Genomic DNA, 16,824 nt, shown 5'->3' on the forward strand with positions numbered 1-16,824 from the left:
GAACGACTGTTGTGTCTTGACCGAACAGTACGAAGAAAACGAATGGGAGCTTTTGTCAGGCGGAAAAGGGAATCACGTGTTGGACAGATCTGTAGAATTAGCAAATCACGTGTTGCTTCCCAGTGAGATGAACCATGGAGAAGATGAGTCATCTTGGTACTTGGACACAGGGTGTTCAAACCAAATTACTAGAAGAAGAGAATGGTTGATGAATCTTGATCAGAGAGTAAGAAGCAATGTGAAATTCGCGGATGATAACACAGTAACAACGGAAGGAATCAGTTGAATCCTAATCAGGTGCAGAAATGGTGGAGTTACGTATATGGATGATGTGCTATATGTCTCATCAATGAAGAGTAACTTGCTTAGCCTGCGAAAACTACTTGAGAAAGGATACACTGTGACAATGAAGCAAAGATACATCAAAGTGTTTGATGAAAGGCAGTGGCTGGTGTTCAAAGCCCCTCTTGCCCGAAACAGAACTTTTAAAGTGAATCTGCAGGTCACGACTATTCAGTGTCTAGCTGCAACTGATATTAGGAATGATAGACGGAAGAAGAAGAGGAGATCTAGAAAAGATGAGCATAGGCATCGAAAGAAGGGACGAATGAAAAAAGAAAGTGGAGACAGTTCCGATGATGAAAGTGGAAACAACCCGATGGTGGGAACTATGATGTTCAAACTGAAATATGAGAAGAAAAGGGAGATAGTCTGTTGTGATCAGCCCTGTAAAGTTTGGAATTAAATTTGTAGGAGGTTTAGTTTTAGAAGGGTGTGTTGGAAATAAAACTAAACCCTAAACAATTTTAACTCTTGTATCTGGTATGCATATATACTGTGGTTTGTTAATGAGAAAATAACTCCGGTTTTTCTCTCTCTCTCTCTGTCTTACACCTTCTGCCCCTCTCTCTCTTTGTTTTCATTTTCTGCATCACCTTCTCACACACAACGCTGCGCCAACATTATATAGGATGGAACGACTACTATTTCAGATCCATGTATTTATCGTTCTATTGTTGGTTCCTTATAGTATTTGACTATCACATGTTCAGAATTAGTTTTTCCTATCAAGAAGGTCTGTCAATACATGCATCAATCTCAAAATCATCACTATAACAAATTCTATGTTATCTTACCCACAGTTCACATCATGGTTTTCTTCTTTGTCGCTGCTCAGAGTTCTCAGTTCCTGGATTCAATGATGTTGTTTGGGCAGCTAATTTGAACGGTAGGAAATCAACAACTAGTTATTGCTTTTACCTTGGCAAAAATATTGTCTCGTGGTCTTTACAAGCAGAAAGTTGTTTCTTGAAACAGTACTGAATTTGAATTCAGGAGTGTGTTGTTGTCCTTGCTGAAATCACATATGGGTGACTTCCCTTGTTCATAGTCTTTGAATCACTACTATTATACCAAAAATATATCCCATCACACACTCTTAAGTATTTTGATATTGATCTACATTTAGTTCGTGATAATATTTAACACAAGTTTCTCCAGCTTATTCATCTATCTGCAAGCTTCAAGGTTTCAAGTTGCTAATATTCTCACTAAACTAGTTTGGTTTTTCGCTCTTCTTTTTTTAGATTCAAGGATAAGCTTATTGTCTCAATTTTATATATATGTATATGACTTAGGTCTCTGTAAAGAGCATATCAAAGAAGTTCATCTCTATTTTCCCCTTCCTCATTTATTATAATTTAAGGATATTAACGATTTTCTCTCTTCCTCTTGCTCTACTACTTATCTCATACTTTAGACAACAAACTCATCGTGAAAAAACTTGATTTACCACTATGTTGTTCTTGTTTCATTTATATAATACATTAATTACTCTTAATAATTCATTTAAATTTATTATAAAGTAAACAAAACTACTTAAATCTTTTTTCCTTGTAGTTCTTCTATTCTTCGTATAAACTTACTACATGCAATAATGTCACAATATCAAGTTTGCTTCTTTCATACCTTTTATTTTTCATGACCAATTAATCCTTGTTTAGGTTCTTTTTTATCTTTGTGACTACCTTGTTATCATGGTTATCAAACTTTCGAGTTAACACGTAAATTCGTACGAGTTTATGTTCTCATACATGGCTTTCGAGTTAATTCGGAAATAATCTCATTTTCTGTGTAAACTCGGTAGAATCAACTGTGAAATCGGTATCGGGAGTTTGGAGCGATTTTGCGAGCTTGAAAGTTATATATTTAATTAAATGCATCAAAATTAATGACAATAATCCAAGTATTTATGTTTTACAATATTTATTTTTATGAACAATATAACTATAAATTTTATTTATTTAAAGTTATATAATTTTGTAAACTTATTTGAATTAAAATATTATTTATATAATTTTTTTTTCATCTGAAATAAACTTTTACAAATTTACGAGTCGACTTTACTTGACTCTCATAAATTTACGTAAACTCTCAAATTTTCACTATTTGAAATTCTGTTAATAGCGTCAATTGGTCCAACTACTTTTGAAAAATCCAATCACATCCAGATATTTTGCACTTAAATCGCATTGATCTCATCTATTTCAAGTTATGACTTCTTATCTTATACCATTCGTATAAGTCTCAGATCCTTCATGACTTGCAACTGTTTTTGCAATCTTGTAACATTTTGTTTAAATTCCAAACGTCATTTCTGCAAAGCTTACTTTCTTTTAGCTAAGCTTGCTTATAAGACCGCATTGTCTCTAATCTCATTTTCAATTCTTTGTTACAAATAACCTTTTTACGATCTATAACTTTTGAATAATAGGCTTGTTTCCACATGTTCAGATTTATCCTAATTATATGAATGCACTATTAAACTTTCTAAACAGCTCACTGAGTTATTTGAATTTTTCACTTTCTCCACATACTTAAATATTGCTACTAACACATAACAAAATATTTTATTTTTTAATTTAAAAAAAAATAAAAAAAAATACTGACAATCTTTAATATTGTTGATGCAATACTAAAAAATGAACCTGATTACATAAATTTTTTCAAATTAAAAACCAAATCAAGACAAATAAAAGTACAGTATTCGATTTGCAATTTCGCTACAAAAGATTGGATACCGCTGGAATAATTTAGCCGTGTTTTAATTACACGACACGTGATGTGCAGGGAAAGCAACAAGATGAAGGTGCACTGTAATTGGATTATCGCATTCGCTCTTACTTAAATACATTCATGTTTTGTGAATAACTCCATCCTCCTCTATGTAAATACATTAACACCCAATTTCAATTTCCCATTATGAGAAAACTCATGGATCAACACTAACATTACTAGCTGATTTAGTTTATAAGCTAACAGTAAAAATTAGAAAGAAAATGTGTTTCAAAAATTTAAAAATTAAGATTGTAGGTTTGGTTTAGGATTTGTGTTTTAATGCATTATTCGACAATGTATGTTGCTCGGAAGCAAAAAATATTTGGAATCCTCTTATCTCAATTACCCAAAGGTTCGGAAGATAACGACATCAANATTCAGATTAACTAATACCACAAGTTGCTTGAAAATATGAAATTTCTACAACATACCTTNTCCAATGAATTCATTTCAAAACTTCTTCATCGAAAAAGTTTCGTAGTCATGGGCAAGTGTCACTGCCATATCATATATCGTCACTGAAAATACCATCAAAAAGTAATGTGATGCTAAATCTGATTCTATTTTTCTTGTATTGTAATTTCGTTTGAAATCCCAATGAACTAAGATGAGAGAATTATTTGATACATTGTCATAATATTTCAATTCAGAAGAGTTTGGTTTTCCGTATGATGCTTGGACATGAAATCGTCTAACCTTTAGAAGTTCACACCATTGATCCTAAAGAAGTAAGACAAAAATCAATAATCAGAAATCAGGCATTTTATTATTGAGACAATCCTCATGATTCCTGCTGGTTAATGATTGAGACAAAAAATGGATAAAAATATTCCAATGTGTGTCTAAANAGCCAAGGNAATTCAAGTGATTATAGACCCCTTACAAGCGTTGACTGTGAATAGATGGAAACAACAGCAAGAGATGGTACTGTTGACAGTAATTATGTTTTTGGTGTTTTAATTACTATTGCAAAGATGGAAACAACAAATTCTGTCATTGCATATAAGCATTTGAAATGAATGGTCAGAATTGCACACCAACTCAACAGAAGAAATGGTATAATTAACTTTTAGTTATTGAAATGTGCTAAATCTTTTGGCTAAAGAAGCATAGACGGATATGGATATAGGGAGTTGTAGGTCTTAAGGTAACACTGGCTTAGAAACTTGTATAACCTTTAATCAGCTGTAACTGCATCCATACATGACTATACAGAGGTGGCAACACACCATCTTTCAGATCTGCATGAGTGTGGTATGGTTAAGGATAATGACCCTTCCAACATCACGAAGGGTTCACTCTTCCTCAGCTTCATTGAACATCTCTTCCAACACCACCCATTAGATGAGCCCTCTTCGTTGCCCATCTCTTGTCATCATCCAACAACCCTCAAAGTCAAAGCATTCAATACAGCATTTTCTTTATCTTTTTCAATTTTTTTTAATCAGAATGTAGTACCAATTACACATTGAACTCATCATGAATCATCCAAATCACAAAAATTGCCATACATGATAAATGGCTGACTTTTACAGTAACTGTAAAAGTCGGGTGATTTCTCACAAAAAATTCATGAAAACTAAAATCTTTAAGAAAAAAAATAGTAAAATCTAAAAAGAAAAAAAAAAAAACAGTAATAGAACACTTACGAAGATGTCATGCCAAACAGAAGATGTCATCAGTCATCAACAAAATATACTGCAAAATCCTCAACGGAGCATTCCCAAAATCCAAGTATGGTAGCCTCAATTCCCTCACTCGGCATGCGCCATCCACCGGTGCTCCAAGCCGAACCCGGTTCATCTCCACCCTTCTGAAGAGGTAAAAAGCGCCGCAGCGCCGCTGGTCGGAAGAAGGGTTTTTCTTGGTTTTATAAAAGCTCCAACCTTTGCCAGCAAGAATCCGACAAAACTCCTCCATGGTGCCGACCCGATGGCCAATGTCCCGCGAGTAGAGCGAGAAAGAGTCGCAGTCCCAGTTGCCAGTGTTTCCGGCGGCAGCGGCGGCGTCAGGATGGGAGCTGAAAAGGACGATCTTGAAGGCGCGTGGGGAGAGCGTGAGGAAGCAGCGAAGATGGGTGAGTGGGGTTGCGGAGAGGGAAGGGAAGGGAATGGGAACGGCGTCGCTTTGGAGGGAGCAGGAAGAAGAAGAGAAAGACAATGATGAGGGTTTGGATGATGATGATGGGTTGGAGAAGATGATGTGAGAGAGTGAGGGTGTAGGGTACAAGTCCAAACCCAATTCCCTCGCAATGGTAGCAAGCCTATATGTGTCTCTAATAATCTCTTTTGTTGGGAGAAAAATCAAAGCTGGGATTTTGTACCTTGTTCTTCTTCTTCTTCTCCTTCTTCTACGATGGTGGGGTTGGGATGTGCCATCAACATCACTATCTTCATCATGATGGGTGTGGTAATGGTGGTGATTTTGGGTTAGCATGTGATGAGGGTTGTGGTTGATGGTTTCCCCTAAGACCAGAGAACGAACCAGCTTTAGTGGAAGCATCTTTCTTTTTCTTTCTTCCCCTTGTTTGTGTCTGTTCCCTTACCTTGGCTTAACGAATCATAAGTCACACCTCACAAGACATGTCTTGTCCTTCTCATTCTTCTTTTTTCACCAAATCTTCACTCCTACCCAGTTAGTTCTTTGACTTTAGTAAAGCAACTCTTTTAATTAAATTAATTTTTCGCTCCTATTCATTATCCTCAGTATTGCCACGTTAGTTGTGTCTATTTTATCTTTCTAATGCATACATGAAGGCATGGTATAACAATACCAATACTATAATTACAAACCGAAAGGTAATAATACTTTGCACTCAAAACCCTTCTTTACATGGAAAGATATTGGTGCTATATACATGACTGATTGGTATATGGGACCGTAGCTTTATTAGACTAATTATTATGTTGGATTTCTGCATTTAAAGTCAATGAATGAATGAGTATTTTTCCTTCTTTGTCCAATATACAACATAAAAATTCATGAGTCATTTTAAGTAATTTTTAATTTTTTTTTTTATCTTTGGTGGGAAGGCGATTGATCGGTTGGTCGAGATGAAGGCTAAAGGCAGAGTGTATGTTCGGGGGAAGTCGCTCGTCGATCGGTCAAGGTGAAGGTCGAAGGCAACAAAGGACCTATCGGTCACAGGAGGGGTGCAGGCATAGTAGGCCTTAATGAGGGAATGTTACTGTTGACTCTTTGGCAAGTGTACCAGATTGTTTCAAGTAATATAATTGGTAAAACCCAATATCGTTCTTCTCAAGAGACTCGAAAGGTCTTATCGTTCGTGCAAATTGAAATCGTAAGACATGTAAAGAAAAATTAATTGTTGCGGATGCAAGAACACAAAATAAACATGCAAATGCGGTTGATTCAGTTGACGAGAAAAAGGCTATGGATGAATGGAATTGTTGGGGGTTTACAATTTCATCTTATTCGCTCTCTCTTATCTACTCCTCTTGTTTAATTTGCTTTGTTATCTAATTGTTATGCAAACTTTCTTGGCCTACCCTTAACCCGATCCCTCGGCGAAAAGAGCCTATTACTAATTATTGGCTTGCTATCCCTAGGCCCCCCTAGCAATTAGTAACGCGTTAAGAACAGAAGCAAAAACAATTGATCGTCCTACCCCCCTATCCCTAGGTGGTATTACTTAATCATGGAATTTCTCACCAGTTAATGACAGTACCGTACGTCCCTGTATCAATAAAGACAAACAACAGTTATCGAATGAGTTAAACGATAAAAGCTTTAAGAGCAGATGAGAACCCAAAATTTGATAATCAAAGCATACGACAAGCATATAAATAAACAAGAGTTTCAATAAAAGAGAGTTTCAAAAGATTACATTGTTTCCCCCAACAACAAAAGGGTTTAGTTCACCATTGTCATGGTGAAACTAGATGAAAAATGATGGAAGAATGGAAGAGCAAACCCTAGATTGGATAAAAAGGAGCCTAAGCATCCAAGAGATCTTCTCCAAGGAGTGAAAATTAGGTATGGCCGTCCTCTTCTGTCAAAAGAATGACTCTCAAGTCGCAATAGGGCTATTTATAGATGAGGAGCATCACAAAAAATAGGCCCAAGCCCAGTAGACAACCGCCTGACGCAATACTTATGCCGCCCTGCGGTTTGCTCATAATCGCACCACCGCCCGGTGCTAGGGGTCCACTGCCCGACGGTTTGCCCTTTGTCGCTTCTCCTCGCATTTGGCCGCCCCGCGGTGAATTTTGCCGCTGGGCGGTTCCTAGACTCTTCTTTTCTTCAGTTTTCTTTCTCTGTCTTGAGTCTAAGACCTTCATCTTCAACTCCATTCTTCACTTCCATTAAAAATGCTGCAAAACAATGCAAAACAAGCATAATATCGCTAAAAACAACTTTTGACTCTCAACTGACTCATTTATTGGGTTTTGCTTGATTCTAAGCTCATTCTAAGTCTTAAAGGGTGTAATTTGGTCTCAATTGACATATGAAAATAACTGTTTTTCAACCGTTATCAGTTACGGTAAAGGAGGCTGACACGAAACAATAGTTACGAGTAATGGGCGAATCTTACGGAACACGGTGCAACGGTTACAGGAAGTTAAGGCCCATTATTGGGCCTAATGCCTATAAATACAGACATGTTAAACCAAGTACTTACTTTTGTCTAATCATACATGCTTTACTCTTGTGGTGACCTTGCTGACTTGAGCGTCGGAGTGCTAACCTGCAGGTCACTATTGTTTGGTGCCAAGGAAGATATTTGTGGTGAAAGTTGGGAGAGTGTGGGAGGGAGGGGAGTTTAAGGAGTCTTTGTCTCGGATCCCATACTTCAAGTTCGTCCTCGGTCATATCAGATTTGGCCCAAGAATCCATTCGCTTCGGGTTTTCCGTCCAATAAAAGGGAAATTTTGAACGGCCATCATCGAAGAAATATCTTGATCGACCGGGTTCCCGTATAGCTATTTTGAAAAAGTTTGACTTGAAGTCTTTGTATGAAGAGTTAAAAGAGGTGAATAATTGTTTATCTTTGATAGGGGCCAATGATATCCAATATCTATTGGCGTTCGGTAGGACATGGAAGAAGTAAAGAAACGAGGCAGGGGTAGGGGTTAGAAGTAGACCAGTGCAAAACACACAGAAGGCCTGCATGAATGCCCACCCGTTCGGGTGCAATTGGGCCGGGCAGATGTTTATTTTCCTTAATACACCCATTTTAAATTCAGAGAAAGGAAGCCTTACACCCAGGTCATGAAATAACGTTACATACAAGTAGAAAAAATCTAATTCGTATCCCTCCCGACCGTGACAGGCCCGTTCATTCGAGCGACACATGACCAAAGTATAATGGTCGACGTCTCCAAGGTCGGCCAATAGATCTACCCGTTTTAAAAGATATCTTATAGAACTAATGGTAATAAAGTAGGGGAGGTAATTACGAACCTCATGGGGAGCCTAGTCATACCCCTGCACTGCAGGGGGAGGGATAAGTGAAGACAATACCCGAGAATTGTCCACGTTAAATTCGGTGTCCTCGTAAACAATTCCACGTTGATCAGGGGAACCGGACGGGCTTGCAGATGAAAACCCTGACGACGACGATGAAGCTACAACGTCATCAACATACCCCTGTCCCTCGTCGCCAGACTCATCGGTGGATCGAGAAGAAGACATTACCTTGAGATACATGCAGATCGGGAAGAGGATTCTGAGGAAGAAAGCGACGTAAATGAAGGGGGACCCTCCACCTATTTATAGCCACGAAAGGCGGTTTCAGGAACGCATCGTGACCGCTCTTTTTGGCGAGATCCAACGGCGAGGAAGAAACGACGCTTCAAGTACAACCTTGAAAAAAGTGCAAACCAATCCTGACCCTCCTTGCAAGTGTGATCGTGGGGCTGGGAGATTGCGACCTTTCAACTCCAGATGTAACGATCCAAACCCAGCGGTAAACAATCATAGCGGTCCGCATTTCAACATAAAAACTCTTCGCTTGCGGTGCCGTTCGGGGCTTGGGGGGCTTATACATACTTTACTCTTGTGGTGACCTTGCTGACTTGAGGGTCAGAATGCTAACCTGCAGATCACTATCATTCGATGTCAAGGAAGAAATTTGTGGTGAAAGTTGGGAGAGCGTCGAAGGTAAGAGGAGTTTGAGAAGTCTTTGTCTCAGATCCCATATAGAAACATTATCATATGAATAATTTTCAAATGTAAAAACATAAGAACATGGTAGTTAATGTTTATGATAGTGCGTCTTGTTCATGTTTAAGGCTTTACAGTTGCTTGAAAAATTCTTCTGTGTTCAAAGAGACGTTGGAGATAGTGACTGTGCATGCAATAGTTTTACTTATAAAAGCCATCAATTGATTCAACAAGTGTATCACGAGAACATTTACACCTTTTCAAAAACATTATTTTCTTTTTCTTGAAAACATCCACTCTGATTTTACTTCAAAACTTCCTGAAATAACATCATCAGCAATACCAACTATTTTATATTCTCTCTCTTTGAGTTGATCTAAAGAGACGGTAATAATGTTTCTTTAAATATAAATTAAATATTCAATTTAAAACTTGTAGCGAATATGAGATGATAAAGTCAAAATAGTTGCAATGAAAACTCAATATATAAACGACAAAATATTTGACAATCTATTTTTCATATAATACTGATAAAATAAGATAACTATATTATATTTATGAACACAGAAATAAGATATTGAATTTTTATCAAATTATTATTTTATTTTAATTTAAATATTTTGCTCTAATATTGTTTATTTAAAATGGCTAATATGTTAATTTAGATTATATTTTAAAATGTACCACTTTCTTTAAAAAATAATTAAAAACTTAAATAAATTATTACCTGTGTCTCTAGCTAAACTAAAACTTTATCCTACTGGCTTTCCAAGTTCTGTCTTTCGGCCTTTTTATTGTTTTATTTGGGTTTTTTGCTGCACCCTCAATTTTTCTTCCTCCACCCTAATTTTCTCTAAAACCCTTTATTACCTTTTCATATTTAGGTATGGTAAAAATCTAAAACCTAATTTCTCTCTTATATTTATTTCCTCACAACACTCATCCCAACCCCAAGCACACAACACAACATTTTTAATTTCTCTCTCTAGTTTCACCTTCTCCGCCATCCTACATCCCACAACACACTCTTTACCTGTTTCACTTTTTCAAAACTCATTTTTCACTCTTTCCTTCACCACACATGCTCTAACCTCTCTTTCCCTTTCGTTTTCACTCCAAACGCTCAACCAAGTAAGTAATCTTTTATATAATTTCATTCATTATTTATTTTGGATAATATTATGTGATATTTTCAACTGATATTGAAATTCGTAGGAGAATAGGAAATAAAATCGGGTCTGGATTATTTATATCAGATTTAAAAAACATGTTACACAAATAATCAAATTAAATAACGTACTAGATTTTGAAATTTGACGTAAGAAATGTTACAAATTCAGAAAAATATTGGACTTTGAAATTTAATTAAGTAATATATTGGATTTCAAAATTTGATTAAGTAGTCTTCCATATTTCAAAATCCAGTTAAATAATTTATCAAATTTCAAAAATTTGGTTTAGTCTAACAAATTTCCAAATTCGATTAAGTATTTTATTAGATTTCAAAATTCGATTAAGTAGTACAGTAGGCCTCAAAATATGGTATATATAATTTCTTGTAATATATTTTTAAGTTTTTTAATTTTTTTTTAGGGTTTATGGTTTTGTTAGCTTTTTTCAATTTTATTTATTTTGTGTGTTCTTGTTTTATGTATTTTTTTTTCAAACTTAGTTATTTGTAAGGTGTATTATTTTTAATGTTTGTTTGAATTTGTTTATTATAGAAATGACAAGAACATGAGGTGCCTCAACATATTAAGTTGAAAGTTTTGCATATGGTGAAGCTAGAAGGAAATCTACGACATCTACTTGTAGAAGGGATTGTGATGGTGAAATTGGTCATGACGTTGATGAGCAGTAGAAGGATGTGATTGAGCAGCAGACCGATGTTGTTCACCAAGAAGATGAAGTAGTTGGATATCATGGAGGTCCACACGACACTTCTTTGTTGATGAGTTGCATTTGCATTGTGGGAAAGCTGAGTTAGTAAATTTTTTTTTGGTTTTGATAACTGATAACTTATTTAAATTTTATATGCAATTGTTATGTGTAGGATTTAGAGGATATAAAGTTAGTCTCCAGTAGAAAAAAAAATTATACAAATTTGAAGCATGTCATCTCATTATCATGAGTTATGTCTTGAATCGTGGTTTGATGCCTCTACGCAATATTTCGTATGATTACGTCGATAAGGAGTTGATATTGGTATTTGTTGAGAGACTACATAGAAAAACAAACACTTTCCATGTCCTTGTTATTTGGAGCATGTCATCTCAGTATCTAGAGTTATGTCTTGAATTGTGGTTTGATGCCTCTATGCAATATTTCGTATGATTACGCCAATAAGGAGTTGATATTGGTATTTTTTGAGAGATTACATAGAAAAACAAACACTTTCCATGTCCTTGTTAATGAGATAACCGTCACACTAGATGATGTGTTGATATTGCTACATTTTCCTATAGTGGGACAATTTTTTCCGAATGAACTGCTAGACTTTGAAGCAGCTTTGGAAACTCTTATGGACCTTTTAGGTATGGACCACACAAGAGCTATATCTGAGGTCAAGCAATGTTATGGTCCCCACATAAGACCGAGTTGGTTGAAAGACATGTATAATGACTATTGTAAGAACCAGTAGTGAGAGTATGTCGCATTGGCCTACTTGTTGCATCTTGTTAGATGCATTATTTTTGTGAGTAAGAGTGTCACGTACATTCTTGTATCCTACTTAATGCTCTTTAAAGATCTACAGTCACGTGACAAATATGTTGAGGAGTTACTAGACTTGCTCACTTCAATTTCCTTTATTGTTACACTCTTGAAATACATTTGCACCTTTTTGTAGATTTGGATATATGAACAGTTTCCTAGGATGGCAAGGAAGCAACTAGTAGCTAATTATGATGAGGCTCTAGCCTTAATTGCACAATTTAAGCCACAAAGGAAACTCACTTTGGGAAGAAACCTCACGATTAGAGCCATGAAAGCCACCGCTTAAGCCAAAATGTTAGAGCCTTTAAAAATAGGATTTCACCTTTATTTTAAGGAGGCTTTTGGAGACTTTTTTAAAGAGATTTTTAGAGAGATTTTAGAGAGTCTCCTCATAGCTTTCCTTTGTATTAAAGAATATCTTTAGAATACAAGGAGATGGAGTTTCTTCCATGTTTTAACTTCTTTCCATTCATTATAAGGAGCTAAATCCCTTAGGTGTTAGAGTGAGATGTAAACCGCTTTGAACTCTCTTGTATTCAATACTATCTTTATATATGAATGTTTGCTTTTGATCATAAGTTATTTAATTGATTTATGCTTGTTGTTGGATGAACTGATCACTCATTTTATTTCACTAGATTGGAATTGAGTGAAAACTAGTCTCACGTTGTGGTCCAATCAATATTCTAGTATGTTTTTAGATGCTAGGAATATATCTAAGGTTGTAGTTGGAAATAAAGTCTTGATCTTAATGTTGGTGATCCACTCAAGTAGTCATTAAGGAATCATACTTAAGTTTGTTGATTCTACGCTCTAGGTGCCAAGTATGGACTTAGAGTTACAATTAAGAGAAGTATTAGGACTTGGTCATTTGTAGCATCATATTTAATATAGATTTGATTGTTAACACCCTGGAAAGTGTACCAGATCATATCAAGTAATAATAGATAATAAGTCTGAATATCGTTTCCCAAGGGACTCTTAGGCCTAATCGTCTATGTGAATTGATTTCTTAAGACTTGATAAAGATTGAATTTAGGGTTTATAATGCAAAAAATAAAATAAACATGCAAATGCAAAAGCTTGATCAATTGACAGATAAAGATAGAGATGAATGATGTTGTTGGGGTTTACGATTTCATCCTAATCCACTCTCCTATATCTACTATTCTTATTAAATTCAACTTTGTTATCAACGTGATAACGCTTGAAAAACTGTTATTTTCATACTTAAAATTGACATTAAAACACACCCTTTATGCCTTAGAATTAGCTTGAAATCATGCATTTTTCTTAAGTTAGTGAACAAGAGAGTCAAAGTTGGTTTTCTTGGTTTTATGCTTGGTTTCCCTTGATTTTGTAGGTTTTTGGAAAGAATTGAAAGAAAGGTTGAAGTATCAAATGGTTGCAGTGTAGAAAAGTCAACCAGAATGTAGAAAAGTCAACCAGAAAAGTCAACTAGTCAACCAGAAAAGTCAACTAGTTGACCATAATGCTGAAAAGTTGACCAGAGTGCAGAAAGACCAGTGCTGGACGGTCAAAATGGGCATTGAGCGCCAGTCTTGGGACCAATTTTCATTGTTTTTCGCCTGGGAGACACCGTTGAGCGTCCCACGTGAGTGCCGCCCACCGCTGAGCGATGAAATGAGCGTTGAGCAGTCTGCGATTATGAGGCAAACCGCTGAGCGACCAAATTGAGAGTTGAGCGCTTAAATGCTGGGCTTGGGCTTAAATTATGTTACTTTTATGTGTTATAAATAGCCCCAGTGCGACCTTCAGAGTAATCTTTTGGCAGGCAGAGACGTCTAGAGCAGTTCTACACTCCTTGGAGACGATTTCTTGGATGCTTAGGCTTCAATTCATCAAATCTAGGGTTTACTCTTCCATTCTTTCATTTAATTCCATCTAGTTTCACCATGACTATGGTGAACTAAACCCTTTGTTGTTGGGGAACAATGTAATCTTTTGAAACTCTCTTATATTAAAATTCTTATTTTATTCATATGCTTATATTATCAATTGTTAGGTTTCTTATCTATGCTTAATGCTTCTATCGTTTAACTCATTTGGTAAGAAGATATTTGCCTTTATCGATACGGGAACGTACGGGGAAGTCATTAACTGATAGGAAATTCCTTGATTAAGCAATACTGCCTAGAGATAGGGGTAGGGCGATCAATTGTATTTTGGTTCTGTACTTTAATGCATTATTAATTACTCAGGGAGACTAGAGATAGTAAACTAGTAATTAATAGTAGGCTCTTTTCACCAAGGTATTGGGTTTAGAGTAGATCAGAAAGTTTGCATGGCAATTAGATAATAAAGCGAATCAAATAAGAAAAGTAGATATAAGAGGGCGAATAAGATGAAATTGTAAACCCCAACAACTCCATTCATTCATATCTTTTCTTTGCCAATTGATTCACTTGCATTTGCATGTTTATTTTTGTTTTGCATTCACACTACAAAATTATTTCTTTCTCAAGTCTTATAAGATCAATTTACATGAAAGATAAGGCCTAAGAGTCCTTTTGGAGAACGATACTCGGACTTACCGTTTATATATTACTTGATAACGATGTGGTACACTTGGCAGGGGCTTAACACAATGTTCCTGCAACTTTCTAATTTACTCTAAACCCGATGTCTTGGCGAAGAAAGCCTACTCCCAAATACTAGTTTACTATGTCTAGTTTCCCTAGTAATTAGTCATGCATTTCAGTGTACAAAAGCTTAAAGCAATTGACCGTCCTATTCCTATGTCTAGGTAATATTGCATAATCAAGAGAATTCCCCTCATGTCTAGATTTCCCCGTATGTGTCCATATCGACAAAATCAATGATCATGACATTGAATGAGTTAAACAATGCAAGCATAAAGTATAGAGAAGAAAACTCAAACTATTGATAACTAAAATATATAAATAAAAGGTTTAAACCCTCATTTGGTCCTCATATTTTATGTGCCAATCTCAATTTGGTCATCATATTTTTTTTTTGTCTCAATTAGGTCTATTACTTGTAAAAATGAAGCAATTAAGCCCTCTCCGTTAAGTAATGACTAACGTCGTCGGTCTCTGATGACGTGGTGCACAAGAATTAGCTGACTTGTAACGATTTAATTACGTGGATTTTAGTATAAAAAATGATAGATTTTGACGTGGCGTAGCCATGTCTTGACACTCACGACTACTACTAACACCCTTTATTCTAACTCGTAATCCTCCATCATCATCTCTGATTGATATCATCAAAAACCCTAGGGGCATTTTCCTACAAGAAAAAGCCTAACCCATCCTTGGCAGATTCTCATTTTTTTTTTCATCACCAAGCCATATTCTCAATTGAAACAAGAACCTCTTCTTCTCATTTACCTCCGCAAACAGTTCATCACACATACATACATCAAATCCTCTCTTCCAGTTCATTGCACATACAATAGAATATACACATAAATCAAAACAGAACAGAGAAATAGAGGAAGAAGAAAGAGCTGGTGCGGTGGCAGGAAGAGGTTGTGGTGGTGATCGGCGCCACTAGGCGACGCCTCAAATGACGATTTGCGACTGCCGATGCGGCAGCCCTAGCTTGGTGGCAGCGACGATGTTCATCAGCAAGAGGATAACCTTGCGTGAAGAGAAGGGGAAAAGGACAGGCACAACACCGTTAATTCCACATCAAAATCTATTATTTTTTACACTAAAATCCACGTAATTAAATCCTTACAAGTCAGCTAATTATCTGTGCACCACATTATCAGAGGCAGACGACGTTAGTTATTACTTAACGGAGAGGGCTTAATTGCTTCATTTTTACAAGTAATAGGACCCAATTGAGACAAAAAAAAATATGATGACCAAATTGAGATTGACACACAAATATGAGGACCAAATGAGGGTTTAAACCTAAATAAAATTAGAAATTCGATATAAGAGAGTTTCAAAAGGATTGCATTGTTGCCCAACAACAAAGGGTTTTAGTTCACCATTGTCATGGTGAAACTATATGAATTAAATGGAAAGAATGAAAGAGGTAACCCTAGAATTGAAAGATTGGAGCTTACCCATCCAAAATCCGCCTCCAAGGAGTGAGAATGGGTGTTTCCGTGTATTTTCTATGCTAAAAGGTAACCCTAAGGGTCACACAAATCTATTTATAGTCTATGAAAAATTACAGAAAACAGGCCCAAGCCCAACTACAGGGCTCAGCGTTGGTTTCACTGCTCAGCGGTAGGTGCGGCACTCAAGTGGGACACTCAACATTCACGTGAGATCTAGCTACAAATAGCAACCCAACACTGATGCAGAGGAGTGCAAAAAAAATGGATGTAAAAGAATGGAGTTTTAGTGTTTTTGTGATGGTAGGAATGTGTGAATCCTCCTTCTGTTGAGTCACTGGCAAGTGTACCAAGTCGTTCAAGTAATATAATCGATAATACCCGATATCGATCTTCCCAAGAGACTCGAAAGGCCTTATCGTTCGTGTGAATTAAAATCGTAAGACTTGTAGAGAAAAATTAATTGTGTGGAATGCAAGGACAGAAAATAAACATGCAATGTATTTGATTCAATTGACGAAAAAGACTATGGATGAATGGAGTTGTTGGGGGTTGACAATTTCATCTTATCCGCTCCCTCTTGTCTACTCCTCTTGTTTAATGTGCTTGATTATCTAATTGTTATGCAAACTTTCTTGGCCTACTCTTAACCCGATCCCTCGGCGAAAAGAGCCTATTACTAATTACCGGCTTGCTATCCCTGGCCTCCCCTAGCAACTAGCAATGCATTACCGAACAGAAGCAAAAACAATTGATCGTCCTACCTCCCTATCCCTAGGTGGTATTTCATTAATCAAGGAATTTCTCAC

At 36.3% G+C, this 16,824-nt stretch overlaps 2 protein-coding genes across 4 annotated transcripts in view; one reads left to right on the plus strand and one right to left on the minus strand.

Moving 5' to 3' along the window:
• Window positions 1-3,068: 3,068 nt before the first annotated feature.
• On the minus strand, window positions 3,069-5,814 carry LOC106780653. Of its 3 annotated transcripts, none has more exons than XM_014668955.2 (3): window positions 4,767-5,814; window positions 3,814-3,837; window positions 3,069-3,635 (listed from the first exon to the last, which is right to left on the minus strand). In XM_014668955.2, the coding sequence occupies exon 1, from the start codon at window positions 5,617-5,619 to the stop codon at window positions 4,774-4,776; it is 846 nt and encodes a 281-aa protein (XP_014524441.1). In that variant the 5' UTR covers window positions 5,620-5,814; the 3' UTR covers window positions 3,069-3,635; window positions 3,814-3,837; window positions 4,767-4,773. The 3 variants fall into 3 exon arrangements, 2 of the variants coding, with proteins under 2 accessions (XP_014524441.1, XP_022632801.1); XR_001377294.2 differs by having other exon boundaries at window positions 3,070-3,635; window positions 3,745-3,837; window positions 4,767-5,813; XM_022777080.1 differs by lacking the exons at window positions 3,069-3,635; window positions 3,814-3,837 and adding an exon at window positions 4,095-4,485.
• Window positions 5,815-8,827: 3,013 nt separating this feature from the next.
• The window catches only part of LOC106780654, a 24,369-nt gene continuing 16,372 nt past the window's right edge, over window positions 8,828-16,824 (plus strand). The window contains exons 1-2 of the mRNA XM_014668956.1: window positions 8,828-9,026; window positions 9,182-9,240. Of these exons, the coding sequence (XP_014524442.1) occupies window positions 8,828-9,026; window positions 9,182-9,240 (258 nt within the window). The remainder of the gene's footprint in view (window positions 9,027-9,181; window positions 9,241-16,824) is intronic.

This window comes from Vigna radiata, unplaced genomic scaffold (genome assembly GCF_000741045.1).
Source record: "Vigna radiata var. radiata cultivar VC1973A unplaced genomic scaffold, Vradiata_ver6 scaffold_51, whole genome shotgun sequence".
NCBI lineage: Eukaryota > Viridiplantae > Streptophyta > Magnoliopsida > Fabales > Fabaceae > Vigna > Vigna radiata.

Coding starts and splice junctions, on each gene's coding strand:
- LOC106780653 (XM_014668955.2), bottom strand. CDS start 5,619: ATGCTTCCACTAAAGCTGGTTCGTTCTCTGGTCTTAGGGGAAACCATC.